We start from the raw sequence: 14,941 nt of genomic DNA, 5'->3' as shown, positions 1-14,941 counted from the left end.
TTGTTAGGGCTGGGTGGTATACGGTTCATACCATAATACTGGTATTTTTTTCCCGTTATGATATGAATTTTTTATGTACCGGTGTATTTTATTACACAGTTTTCAGAACGCTGCACCATGAGACACTGTTTCAGACTGGACCATTTTCAATGTAGCGCTTCTAAAGACTAAAAAGAAACTGCTTGGGGTTTTTTTTTTTTAGGGTGACCAGACAGTCCCCGTTTTGGATGCCCTGTCCCCCGGCTAAAGCTGTCCCTGAAAATGTCCCCAATTTTAGATTGTTGCGAATGAGAAAAATACGTTGCACGCACACTACAGTTATTACGGTAGTTTTTTTTTTTTTATCTCCGAGCTGTAAACGTCCCTGGATTTCCACATCTGCAGGCAGTGTTAACACGGGGTCTTGCAAACCAGTTTTACTACTAGTGTGGGATGATTCTACAATATTTACTCATCATCACAGTAAAATAGTCCATCTTTAGTCAATCTACTGCACTAATTCCTCTCTCAAGCGGTAGAACATGTGATTATGCATGAATGAAACTAGATTTTTCTCATGACTCTTGTCTTACTCTGAGCTGCTGCCGTGGCTTGGTCCGCCTCGGTCTGCTCGTTCTCCGCCGCGCAGAAGGCCGAACCGTTCTCCGGGTCCGGGCTCTCGTAGGCCGGGCCCTGCTCCCTTTGCTCCTCCCCGGACACGGACCTGCCGCCGCACTCGGGCGCCGGCGTGGACGGGGTGGACGGGGTGGAGGGGTTGGTGACGCTGGGGGTCGCGGGGCTGACGGGCCCGTTGGCCTCCTGGGTCGGGCCCTTGGCCGGCGGGTGCGCGTGGGCCTGGAGCTGGGGGGAGTCTGGCTCGGTGTGCTGGGCGACCGGGGAGTGCTGCCGGTGCCGCTCTCTTTCCAGCTGCTTCGCTTCCTGCAGCTGTGTCACACACGCGCACACACACACATAACAAAACAAAACGTACACGGACGGCACATACGAGGAACGGCATTTGTGGAGAACAAGCACGTGCAACACACACACACACACACACAGAGAAAAAGACAGATTAAGAATATGCAAAGAAACTAAAGTCTGATGAGCCTGGCTACGTTCCCTGAGGACTCACTGAGCCCAAAGCAGAACCACAACACTTCCAGAGAACAAAAGACACCTACAGTCTGCGGGTTTTTTAAAAAAAAAAAAAAAAAAAAATTAAAATATATCTAGAGTTTGTCAGCATACATCAGAAGTGTATTCTAATGGAAATGTTTATGAATATGCACTGAGAAGTAGGACATGCGGCTAAATGAGACAAACTTTGTGGAATCGATTCATGCTGGTTCATGAGAAGTGGGTCTATTTCAGCCCGCTGCGGGAAGGAGGCATTCGCGGTGGAAAATGGCTCATACAGCCATGCCCTGGCTGATGTGTCATGGCTGACATGTGCTCCCACTGCTTCTGATAGCAAGCGCTGGAAAAAAATAAAAAAATAAAGTGTCGCTACGCTTAATCTCGCTAGGTCACGGGGCCCAAAAGTGGGTCGCAAGAACATTTGCATACAGTCCGAGCTAAACCGCTACGTGCGGGTTAATGTTGCGGATGTTAAGACTACGGACGAGGCCGCGTTAAGGTTCATTCGAAAAAAAAAAAAATAAAAATCTGCACAGTTAAGACACGTCATAGTTTCACAGCAAACACCAACACAGGTTCAAGAAAAAAAAAAAAAGAGAATAAATAAATTACAAGCAGTGGAAAATCTCTCAGCCAAGCTAAATTAACAGCAGCCCGTGGTGCATTTGCAGTCCAAGTGCATTTGTAGACTTGAGAATAAAAAGGTTAAAATAATAATAAAAAAAGGAGCAAAACACAAATTACAGACTTGAATGACTCGGAGGGAGAATGCACAGCAGCTGAAGGGGGATGAAAATATAAACAGCGTTGACACATTTACAAAACAATCGTGACATATGGTGATGTTTCCATCTAAAGCACACTTAGTTTTTAGCTTTAAAGCCATAATAAAGAGCAGCGACGCGCCAAGTGCAGGGAGACTAGTTTGCGAACGTGAATTCAGCGAAGACAAGTCTCAATTACGCCATTTGTTTTATTACACTTCTTGTTTGTTGCCCCCCCTCACACAGCCAAACCAAAAACTGCCTCTGTTTCCTGTCGCCTTGCGTTTAACACGTTCCCTCCTCCACACTTTAAAAAAAAAAAAAAACGGCTCAATTCTAACCGAATGAGAGCGCCGTGTTTAAATATAACCGTCTGATTTTCTGAATGAAATGATTAGTATTGAGTATGAGCAGCGGTAACGGGGCCAGCTTGACTGGAAGGGACAGGCGACGCTGCACAAACAAAATAAGCTCATTATTTAAATGCCACCTCAGTCGGATAGTGAAGGCTGTGTGAGGGTGCGTAAGACAACACCGAGCACGCATGTGTGTGTGTGTGGGATCACACCATGCTGAGCTGCAGCCAGGAGGATACATCTACACACACACATACACACAGAGAAAGTAGATCTCCTTGTGCAGCAGCAGCAGCAGCAACAGCAGCACAACACAATAGCCTCAAAGTCTGCCTCTGTCTCCGTGGCTGCTGCCTCATATTTCTCCGTCGGCGTCTGACCGAATAACAGTCGCTCATTGTTTTTAAAACAATTATATTAAGTTTGTTGGTTCTATGTTCTATGCAGACTGAGGGGCAAAGTGTCTGAACATGTTTGTGTCATCAGGACGTCACATTAAACATCACGTCGGCTCCAAAACACTAAAGGTCATGGTCACTGAAGTGGCGTCTATTTCCCTTCTGCAACGGGAAACGTTCTGGATCTTTCAACTAATTTATGTTACATTTGTTTTGCAGGGATTTAAACACTGCATGCATGCCTTAGACTTAGCATTAGATATGTGTGTATATGTGTGTGTATTAGGCTTGTCACTGGAAATAAACTATATTATTGTCAACATTATTTATTGAGCACCACCAATGTAATGATAATATGGCATAATAATGCAAGTACACCCTTTCAAAACAAGAGCATTTAACATTATAATTGCAGAATCAAGAACTTTTAAATATCCTAAATAAATAAAACAAGCTAAAGTTATGATAAAAATAAAGCGGAGTGTCACTAAAACTAAAACCGGACCGGACGGTTGGGTTTCAGACTTGCACCTTTTGGTGGACTCTACGTTCAAACCAATACGACAAACTGGCTCGTTCGGTTTAAATCCGAAACGTTCAGGGCCGTCGCATTCGGCTTTGAAATCCGACAAATTTCCACTACCTTGCTCTCTGCTCCTCACAAGGATCAGTCGCTGCCCCCAGGCCCCACACCCACTGAGGCAAAGAGAGTGGATGAATGACAGGAGGGTCCACTCCATTCATTTCTATGGAACCAACGCGCCCAGGTGCTGAGACAGATGCGCAGCGTGAACGAGGTCGGCAAAATTATCGAGTTAGATTTCATTTAATGCACGATTAATTGATTTATTGATTATCATGTCTGGCCTAATATATATCCATCTATCAAAAAAATTTGGGTCACTTGTGTCCTTTTAATAAATCCTTATTAAACTTTGGACCTCAACAGTTTATCAACCCTACACCAAAGAGCACCTTAAAGGTTTTTTTTTTTTGCTTATCCACAAGAAGAAGCACTCCTTTCTCTGTTATTTTTTTTTCTCCACAACTATATTAAACCTTAGGAGAAGGAAAGCACAACAAAAAGCAGTCGAGAAGGAAAGTGCAGCTGACTCGCGATAAAATTTGTACCACACCGAGGTGCGATAAGAAAAAGTACAACGGAAATAGGTGCGGGGAAAGCGAGATGATTTGTAGGCAAGTCAACAAAAGCCACAGCAAGCATATGGTGGAAGAAGTTTAAGTGCACGGCATACCTGCTCCTGTGCAGTGCAGGAGCGAAAGGAAGAGGACGGATGAGTGCATGGTATGGATGAGGAAAAGAAGCTTAATGTGCAAACACAGACACACACAGAGAAGAGTTTAAGAGTTCTGATCAGGCATGTCACGGCAGTCCTGCACGCTTTACCTGGCGGTCACGCTTTCTGGAGGCCAGAGACCAAGATAGCTTGTGATTTGTAAGCTATGTGTCCAAAAGGAAGGGAGGGAGGCAGGTGAGGAGGAGGGGGAAAGTGTCATTCAAAAAGAAAAAGATGACATTAGAGCAAGCTTTTTTTTTGAAGGCAACACTTAAACATGTCCCTCTGGACACAAAGCAAACAGTTCAATGAACTCAGGAACAGGTGGTTTGAATAAACCACCGAGCTTTTCCACAAAATTTAACGTCATTATGTTACAATCCAATCTGACTGCATAGCAAAACTGCTTTACATTTTTATTGTGGTACTTTCACCACCTAGATGTGTTTTTTTCTTTTTTCTGAAAACTACACTTTGGGGCCAATTTTCATCCAACTGTGGCTCATGAGAGGAGCTAACAGAGGCGTGTGTTTCGCAGGGTTTGAACATACTGCTTGATTCTCCATGCGCGCGAAGATGACGTTGAGCATCTGCGTGAGCGTGGCCTTGGCCGTGGTCTGGTTGATGAGGTTCTTGCTGGCCAGGTAGATGTTGTAGCAGGTGCGCACGGCCTGCAGAACGGTACCTTCGTGGATTTCTATGTGCTGAGAGGTCACTGCCGTCAACAGAGCCTGGGAGAGGAAAGAGGAGAGAGTCACACAAAGTAGGACTCTTGCTTTACTCTGTGCTAGCTCTTAAGATTTCTTCATGAAAAAAAAAAAAAAAAAGGTTTCTAAATAGCCTTATTTCTGAAAGTCTTCCAAGTCTGACACATCAAACACGCAAGTTAAAGGAACGACGTGAGCATATTTCCTTAGAGGATACAACCCACAGCGCATCAACACACAAGAAAGGCACTATAAAGGGACTGCGTGCATGTTAAAAATCAGGTCTAAACCACAAGTATGCGACAAAAGAGAGAACTTTAACGGAAATTGTTGTGGCTTCGGCTCAGTTTTCTTTCTTTTTTTTTCATTTTATTTGTTAAAGTAATCGGAGGGAGTGTTGACGCTTCCAGCCACTGCCGCCTACATTCAGACATCTACACAGAATCTGAGTCCCTTTCAACCTAAGTGGCAATATTTTCCAATGAATTCTCCACTGATTATGAGGAAAAAAAGCTCATCTAATAGAATCAGTGTTTTTTTTTTTCTTTTAATGTCCTCTGAGGCCAGATCTTTAATCAGTCTCTGTTAATATTATTACACTCTTTACTTTGATGTGGAAGGATCCAAGGATTTTTATTAAATGTTCTTACACATTTGAAATTTCTAAAAATTGCAAACTTTTTTCCCAGACCCTAATTTCCAGACTCCAAAAATCTAATTTATGGTGTTTGAGTGGTGTATCATGTAAATAAATCATGGAATCAATAATTAGTTTTCATTAAACTGAATATATATGCTGTTATGCCATCAAATCATTTCCAGATTAAAGCAAGGTAAAACATGAATATTTTTACTAGTTTATTTGTCATTCCAAACCATAAAGAAGCATGAGATAGAATGTAATTATATACTCAGGTCCCAGATTATTTCCCATAATAATAATAAAAACAGCAACATAGCAGCATGAATTTGTGTATAATAACCCCCACTTCACACTCTCTGTGTAAATGACGGTATTTTTAACATAATTACAGAGCAATTAAACTAGTTTTCTCAAATGGCACACGGATTCACAAGATAAAACATGAACTTGAAGCCTAGCACATGTGCGTCAGGCTGTTTACTTCCATTCATGGACGCTTAATTAATATTTGTAGTAGCGGTGAAGATTTTGGAGGAATTTAATAAAGATGCAAAGCATTACAATGAAGTTGACTGTTAAAACCACGAACATGTTTAACCAACTATTTATGTTATTAAGTTATTTATAACAATTTCAATTAAAATACAGGAAATCCATCACGCGTAGTCTAGTTTTACTTGGCCTATCAACACAATTTAAAAACTAGTATATAGGTTGAAGTTGGCACTTTCTACAGAAGTTGAGTTCAGTGTGTCTTGCTGCTACGTTGTCTTAAATTGGTCATGTGATTTGGACGGACCGGCCCTAACCATAATATCAGAGCCGTATATTAAAGTATAATAGTATAGTATAGTTTAATATATGGTTCTGGGTCATACACTACTTTTTTTTAATTTTAAAAAGTGCACTGGTAACATATCGGTATCGCCAATACCAGCCTCAATTTTACTGAGTATTGAACATTACTACCTAGGGCAGATGGGCACTACTACCAGGCGCAAAGACACCAGGCAGCACCTGAAAACCCCCAACTTTCGTCAACACACCGGTGTGACTGGTTTTCAGGTGCTGCTTGGAGTCTGCATTACTGCTGGATTAGGACAATGACTGGACCAATTTAAAAATGCTTTTTCTCACTTATATCTTAACTCTGGGGAATCACATAGGGGTGGTGTACCCAACAACAGTCAGGCAGACACAGAAAGACATCGAGATAATCGTTCAGATGTCGATAAACCTGACTTCATAAAAAAAGTGACAAAGCTGCAGAGCGTTCGAGAAATAACAGATGCCTAAACAAACAAGCTAAAGCCGGTTAAGTATCTGATCTATGAAGCGCACCTTAATGATCTGTAGCTGTACGCCCTCATCAGTCTGCGGTCCTTGGAAACAAGCACAGATGGTCTCGATGATCCTGTCGATGAGTTTCTTGCCCGGGGCTGTGTTGTCCGGGGCGCTGCCTGTCAGGTGGCCATATGCTATCAGCTTCTACAAGTCAAACACACGTAAGGACGACCATGTTAGCGCGCAGACACACAAACAAGCAGAAAACTACCTGGTAAGACGTCATCGTTTCTATTAACATAACAACTTCTACAGGGAGGAAAATGTGCTGTCACTCATGCAAACATTTGAGGCTCTGCAGTCTCGCGTGTCCTTCCACTGACCTGTAAACAGTCGAGCGACGTGATGACGATGCGGGGACATTTGGACTGACATGCCAGCTCAAACGGCAAGAAGTACTTGTCGGCTTCAATGAAGTTGGTCTTTGATTTGATTGGCGGTAAAGTGCTGGATCCTGATTTGCCGTCTCCGCTGGGTGGACTAGGGAGGAACAAAGCAGAAAAGAAAAGAGATGGAGCCCGTGAGATGCACGATCCAGTCTGTCAGTCGGAGTCGCTCGGTTCAAAAGAAATAAAAAAAGAAATAAAAAAAAAAAAAAACGGATCTGACACACGCACACTTCTTTGACAAGCATGCATGACTAACAGTCCCTGAAAGCAGCACTGGAACAGGACATTAAACATGCTAATCATAATATCGTCCTGCCCTGCTTCCTGCTCATGAGGGAAATCACAGGCCCACAAAACCTTTATTACACTGAATTTAATACACCGCCTGAGTTACGGCTTTAAATTTTCAACTTGAGCTCTCTTTAGGGAGGGTTTGTAATTCAGACTCCTGCTGACGAAGCAACACCCGACCCGTGACTAGTAGCCACACCTTACATCAAATGACAAAGCCATATTTTTCAGAATTTTTTTTTTTGTTGTTTTTTTGAAAATAGCCAGACAGACATAAAATATAGACAATCGCCGTGTTTCTACAGCATCCCAGAGCTCTGCCACCACGCCCAGACTGCACATAAGAGAAGACCAGAGAGTGGCAGCCAGAGGGGGAGGCAGGGAGACGGATAGAGAAGGAGAGGGAGGAGGAGGACGAGGAGGACGGGGGGTGGGAGGGAGGGATGCATTGTTTATATCTTGGCAATGAAAAAGGATGACTTCAGCTCTTTTTAGAGGGACGACCTCACTCGGTATAACGGGACACGACCACAGAGAGACACGGTGGGAGAGATGAAAATGTCAAGTGCCTCGTAAAGGGAGGGGAAGCAGAGAAAAATATTAGGAAGATACGCTTTGAAAACAGCAGAGGAAACTGGCATCGAGTTGCATGAATTAAGGGGGAATTAGGGAGAGATCAGGAGATCGCAACGAGATATAAGAAGGGAGGAAGCTCGCAGGGAGAAGTGTAACACAAAGGCAACCTGATGACAAAAGAGGAAACGAGTAGGACAAATAAAAATATGAATAGAGGGAGGGGGCGGGGGGGGCGGCGAGGTGCAAAACAAAAGACATTTTAAAAATCAGTTCGACAGCTGTTTTTGAAAACCTTTCGGACAGAAGCATCAAAGTCGACTCTGTCTCTCTCAGCTGTGGTGCTCTGCAGGGAGCTCTTCTCCCCTAGATTATTCCAAGACTTCCTGCTTCATGTCACTGTCTCACTTACAATCAGCCTAATGTCAGCTGTAGCTCGTAGACGTCATGAAATCTGGTTTTAGACAGACATTGAGGCCTACATCCAGGTCTCAATGCTGCTACAACACAATCTATTAGGGGTGGGTATTGGCAAAGACTTCACGATACGATACGTATCGCGATACTTGAGTCACGATACGATACGATACACTATATTATGACATTGCGATATACTGCAATATTTTACATAGTTCACTGAGAAATTTGCCATGTACATCACATGGCAGTGATAATTCATTGGACGATTATCCATTTCCAATTTATTGCATTAGTCCAGAAAAAGTGGATCAAGTTTCTTTCCACTTAAATGTCAAAAAACACAGTTTGCAAACTGCACACTCTTGCCATGCAGCTTATTAGTTCCTCCGTCCATTTGAAAACCAAAGCGTCTCCAGACAAACAAATTTTGATGGCGTTTGAAGTTATGCCGCCGCTATGCTCTTTGCTACTTGCCTGTTCACTTCTTCAACTGCCTTGTTCAACACTGCAGGAAACTCCACGCAGGAAGGTGGCGCTACATCAACGATCTTTTAAAATCGATAGTAAGGCATTCAAAATGGATATTGTAGCGGAAGAAAAAGTATTGCGACATATTGCCATATCGATATTTTTTATTAATGATCAATTCTATGACACAGAAGAGAACTTTGCATTAAGTTAAATGATGAAGCCGGTGGTTTATCAGCTTCACTGTGGAAAAATGAGTCTTACTGGAACCAAACGGCATCAGGCATCCAGGCCTGAAAAACAATGAGCCAATTTCTCCCATGTGCACGTTGAGGTTGGCTCCAAAAGCAAAATCATTGTCACAGACGTCTATGTTAAAGCTTCCAACTTTACAGCACAAATAACCACGTTTAAAGCCTGGTACAACGGCTGTGGTTTGTACACCGAATGTATCCATTCAAGAAAACTGTACTGGTGACGAATTTCTATGTAGCTAACCTGGTTAAATTTAAGCTTAAAGTTAAATAACCCTGGACTGACCAGAAATAAGGCAATGCCAACGCAGAGGGTTTGTCTATCTTCATGTAGAGTACAAGACCAGGCAATGTCGCTTCCTCTCAATCTCCACTTCCTGTAGCTCTAGAGCTTTCAATAATATAATTTGGTTTTTACTAGCAAAGAGTCTGTTCAGACCTCGCATTAACCCTTTAAGACCTTAACATCCGCCTGTGGATAAAATAAATAAACTGACTTTTTTTTTCTGAATGAACAGATGCAGGTTGGTATAGGGGGTCACTGCATTCACACCACTAAAGGAATGCGGGCACATAAGATGCAGACCAGCTCCAAATGTAGTCAGAGTTCAGTCATTGTGTTCAAACCTGTCTATTACATGATTGGATCGCACAGATCTGAACAGGCGCTCCGGATTCCAGGGAGAAGGACCAAAACAGGTCATTCTGCTTAACACCGCAGGTTATGAATGGATTATAATCACAAGATAAATCTTGCTGATCACTCAGCTTCGGGGGTGATAGTTGGTGAAAGTTGTTGAGCAGAGTCAGACTCTCCTCTTACTTTAAAAACGTCTGTGCCAGGATAGATTCATATCTGCTGGGTACAGCTTCACATTTCATATTCTTTATGTCATGGGCAGCAGAGTACAGTCCCAAAGTACCCAGAATAATGGATATCTGTACTTTGCAGAAAAAGAAAAAGAAATAAATTCATTCTTTGGAGAGAAAAGTATCTTTAGTGCAGATTTCCATGTCTTTAGAGAGTGTTGCAGTAATTGCATTTTCTAAATTTGACAGTTTGAGAGCAGTAGCGGTCCCCGTAATGTTTATATTGCTCATCTGGTTAATGTATCTGCACTGTACAAATGGTTCCACCAATTGAACTGAACAGAAAATTAAATTAGAACTTAAATATGCATTTAAAAATGGACTGTGACAGATACTGCCAACCCCTAGAGTTGTAAAGGCAGCAGCCTTTGTCAATCACAGCCGCACATGCAACCATGAGTGCACAAAAAGAAGCAATTTTAAACAGGACTGCAGGCTCACACCGAGTCTATTTGTATTCATAAGAGGGAAAGTTTGACTGGTGAATCTATAAAACATAAAAAACAAGGGAGAGCTATGAGAGCACCTGAGTTGGAACCAAAAGCCGCAGCATTTGTGCGAAAATGGGCGCGGCCGCAGACAGACTCTACATATCCATCCATGTTTGATCTGTGCGGGCAACACTCGGATGAAATTGGTGATTTTTATTTTGCAAAAGAACGGAGAACCTGGGGAGGAACAATGAGGGGAAGGAGGGATTGTGGGTGAGGGACAGAAATAAAGTGAAATAAATCTAAGAGGAGGGGAACAGGAAGAAAGGAGGGGAGGTGGGACTCATGCTACGTTTCATTCCAAAGCCCGGGTTGCTCGGGAGCCCGTTAGCAAGCACGCCGCACACACCCAGACGAAAAACAAGTTGGAGGAGAGATCCATTAATGAGACGGCGAGGGGGGGTTGGGAGGGGAGGGGGGGCTGTTGGGAACAGGCCAGGCTGTGAGACACATACAAAAAAAAAAAACACACTGGAGGCTGTGCATGCACACAAAACACACAATGCTGTAATCCCGTTACCAGTAAGAAAAAGGAGAGTCCTGCAAATGAGCCATGAATTTTTACAGAGCATGAGCAGGCGGAGAAGAGACAAAACCCATTAAACGGGCCCTCTCTGCCTTGTTGTGTTACATAATTCATTGGCTGCTTACCTTAATTTTTCTGATTCCTCTTTTATTTCCTCTGAAAGAGAGAGAGAAAAAAAGAATCTTATATTAGTAATGAATGGAGAGAAATATAAATTTGTGGTATATTACTCAGTTAATGACACCATGGGGAGCAGAAAACATATCAGGAAGTAGAGGATTATGTTTTTTTTAAGACAACTTCAAGTCTTTATCGGATCAGATGGTGTTGATGTTGTGTTCGTGTGTGTGCGGTCGCCAACATCCTTTCTTCCCACAGGATTAGGATACGTACTGTACTATGGCGACAAAGTAAATATAGCAGCACACGTATGACACATCATCTCCACTGTAGGTGCAACGACACTGTGGATTTTCAGACCCTCTTGCAGTTAAAAGTGTTTGAGTTAATGTGGTCCCTGTGGAGTTCATTTTCGTTTTATTTTATTTATTTATTTATTTATTTATTTTTGCATGAATGCCTGTGTCGTCATGGCGACGGTCTTGTTTACGTCCCAGCCTCAGAGCAGAAAGGAGGCTGGTTAATGCATCCACCCTCTCCCCCCTCTAAGAAACATGTAATCACTGCCGAGTCCGAGCTACGTTCGCCCTGAGCCAGGTCGGCCACTTGTGTTGTTTATTTCAGCATTTGTATGAACTTGCAGCGCAGTGACATAGAAGAGTAGGAAAAAAAAATTAAAAAATAAAAAAATAAATAAATAAAGGAGAGGCTGACACACAGAGGGGAGGAGATGAGAGAGAGAGAGACAGAAATAGAGCTGGAGAGAGAGAGGAGAAAAAAAACAGAGAGGCCAACTGGTACTAGGAATTAAAGGGAGCCTTCAGAGAGGAAGCTTTTAAACACACAATGTCAATCGGATCTCGCAGAACTGCACCAGATAAAAGATAGATAGTTGGGAAAAGCCCCAATGAAGCAATGACCGCTCAATTATTTTACTGCTGGAAGGATAACAGTCGCTTCAGAGAAATCCACTAGGCCAGAAAAATGTACCAGCCTGCGGAATTAAATTAAGGCTGGTTTTACTACCCAAGAGAGGAAGAGGAGTAGAAGAAGTAAAGGGTAGTTTTTGATTGGCTTCAACAGGTCAAAATCAAAAAATATCGATATTGGCAATATATCGCGATATTTTTTCTTTTGATACATTATCGATTTTGAATGTCTAAATATCGATTTTAAAAGAAAAAGTCATGTTTTGGGCCATTAAGTGCAATAAATTGGAAACAGATCATTTGGATTACTATTGTTTTCTGACTCAATTGGCCAATGAATTATCATTCTCATCTGATTAACATAAACTTGCATTTAAAGCTGCATTTAAAATTTCATAATATTGTATCGTGAAGTCCTTCCTGATACCCATCCCTAGTATATAGTTCCAGGAACTTTTTTTATAGTTTTATCTTTCACAACACGACTTTTAAGAACAGTTTATGCCTCTGCGAGATGTAGATGGTGTAACCTACGAACATAGCATACTCAGGTGCAATCAGTCCGCATAGGCCATTGCCATTTTTATTTCTACTTCCTGCTTCATTTTCAACAGAAGCGACTAAAACACATGTATTTTGCGTGCGCACCATTAATACTATAAATCCCAGACTGCACTGCAACTGTTGCCTCAGCAACCGTTCAGCGTCGCGTAGCATAGCAGCTTCTGAAGCTCCATCAGTCCGTACAGTTAACCGATAAAAGCTCAAACCACGAGCATTAGAGCACTAGATGCTACATGCTTCAATAAGTCAACGGAGATTCTTACACAAAGACGTAGCAACGCTGTACCAGTTAGCAGACAACAAGCTAATCAGTTAGCGTACTCTTCCACTGTAGCACAAAAGGCAAACGGAAAACTGAACTAAAATATAAATGACAACACCACTGCGGCTAAACACCAGTGTTGCAGAGGCTCTGGCATCAACACAGACACCTTTGCCAACAGTGCGTTGACCTCATGGCTTGGTATTCACATGTTTCTTCTTCAGTTTTTCCGACTTCTTCTCCATCTCTGCAAATTTCAAACTGGTTGAAAATGGATCAATAAAGAATAGGAATGGGTAACTGAGCACGTCTGTGACGAAATTTCTGCAAAAGTTTCAGCTGCTATTGCTGAAAATGAAGCAGGAAGCAAAAACAAAAATTGACCCGACTGGCAAAAAAATACACAGCGCCGTCTAGTGTTTGGGTGGTGTTGTTACAGAGCGAGCACACAAATATAAAAGGTCCATGCACAGAAGCACATTTGCGGTTTTAACCTTAACAATAAAACACAACACATGTAGGAGATGTGGGCTGACAGTGAACTCTAGACTCTAACATGTAGAACTAAGTGACACCGCTGTCCCTCACCGAAGTGACGCAATGCTCAGCTGCAATTAATTAGAATTAATTGGAGTTGTGAATGCAAAAGCCCTTGAAGTTATGTCTTTGTCCCAGTGGGTCATTTGAAAGTGGTTTATCTGTAACAGTCTAAAGGCTAATTATAGTCTACAGTGGTATAAAAAGCAAACAGCAGAACTTACAGACACTTTACTGCACAGACACTTTACCATACATGCTATATAATTACTTAATGATGGGGTTTGATTTGAAGCAAACAAACACTGTATCAGTTGATCAAACTGATGATGGAATTAAAAATATAGGTATTAAAAAATATATCATTTCTAGCAGCTGAGACGATTGTTATTTGAGATGACTGATAACGAGAGGCGGCATTTCATGTTGAATGAATGCTCCGTTCTTATGCTGACAGTTGATGCGTTCAGTTTTATGAGGCGTCGCGTAAAACAAGAATGGTAGGTAGGAGATGCAAATCCACAGATGGAGAGAAGCAGATGTGCCGAGAGATACGAGGCCCTGACAATTAACGTGTCACATTGTTTTCAACTTATCCGCGTTGGCTATGAACATAGTTTGTGAGTACAACACTGAAAACATCTCATTTTAATTCATCTGCAGGGGTGAAATTTTACAATGAAGTTGATTTTTTAATTTAATTTAAGTGTTAACTGTGTTAACTGTTCTGCTTTCTGAGCCCGTTGTACATGCATTAGCCATAATTACAACTAGTTCTGCAATAGTGATGATCTTTTTTTCTCAATGAATCTGGGACTGGGATTTAATTTAGAGCCACATAAATCATGGAAAAGCTACACAGTTAAACAGCCGACTCCAGATGTTATTATTCGGGTTATTATCAAAATTTCCTTTGGTCAATTAGCTTTAAAAGCCCAGAATATAAAAGACGCAGCATTACTCTGAAGGTCTCTTTTACAGGAACGGCCGCGAATGATAGGCGCCCGCTGACCCCGAGGCTGTTCCGCTCTCAGTGTTCACTGCAGCTGTTATGCAAACGTAAGTCAAACCAGAAGGAAGGGAGATGGCGGGCGCACCGGCAGACAGTTTGATGGGAGGGTCGGGGATTGACTGTGTGAGTAACTGTCAGATAATTGGCTCGGTGCGCCAGGAGCGTTGATGAGGAATTGTCACCCCAGGATTTGAACGGCGAAACCATAGCAACGGCGGATGGTGATGGAGATGTAAAGGTGCAGGATTTCCCCCCTTATACCCTCTCAGTTAAACAGTCTCATTTTTTTTTAACAAATTACCGACAGTATAATAGTTTCTTTAGTTCAGGGGTCTTCAGTGTTTTTCAGGGTCCTTGGCCTGAGGAACCCACCACCTATTATATGTGTTTTATAGTGCTATTTATAAATATAGACTGTTATAATCATTTTACATCCAATACTAAGTCATCTCTTATCCCTTTACTACAATATGTTGGATTCATGTTAATGTGGACTTAAAGAAATTTAAATTTGTGGGGGGAAAATTTAAAAAATATATAAAAATGTCTAATCAACCAAAGATTTTGTAATTATTATTCATATTTATATATTTTTGTTGATACTGT

The 14,941-nt window shown here is 42.0% G+C and overlaps 1 protein-coding gene across 2 annotated transcripts in view; it reads right to left on the bottom strand.

Annotated features, from left to right (window-relative positions):
* Window positions 1-14,941, bottom strand: part of arfgef1 (ADP-ribosylation factor guanine nucleotide-exchange factor 1 (brefeldin A-inhibited)) — a 61,758-nt gene that overhangs the window by 30,143 nt on the left and 16,674 nt on the right. The window contains exons 2-7 of one of the 2 annotated variants that reach the window (XM_047568079.1): window positions 11,037-11,067; window positions 6,953-7,109; window positions 6,627-6,773; window positions 4,487-4,666; window positions 4,046-4,099; window positions 573-924 (exon numbers count right to left, since the gene is read on the bottom strand). In XM_047568079.1, the coding sequence (XP_047424035.1) occupies window positions 573-924; window positions 4,046-4,099; window positions 4,487-4,666; window positions 6,627-6,773; window positions 6,953-7,109; window positions 11,037-11,067 (921 nt within the window). The remainder of the gene's footprint in view (window positions 1-572; window positions 925-4,045; window positions 4,100-4,486; window positions 4,667-6,626; window positions 6,774-6,952; window positions 7,110-11,036; window positions 11,068-14,941) is intronic. The other variant, XM_047568080.1, reaches the window with a different exon arrangement.

This window comes from Mugil cephalus, chromosome 18 (assembly GCF_022458985.1).
Source record: "Mugil cephalus isolate CIBA_MC_2020 chromosome 18, CIBA_Mcephalus_1.1, whole genome shotgun sequence".
Taxonomy (NCBI): Eukaryota; Metazoa; Chordata; class Actinopteri; order Mugiliformes; family Mugilidae; genus Mugil; species Mugil cephalus.
Note: the sequence above shows the minus strand (reverse complement) of the source record. Positions and strands in the feature narration are given on the sequence as shown.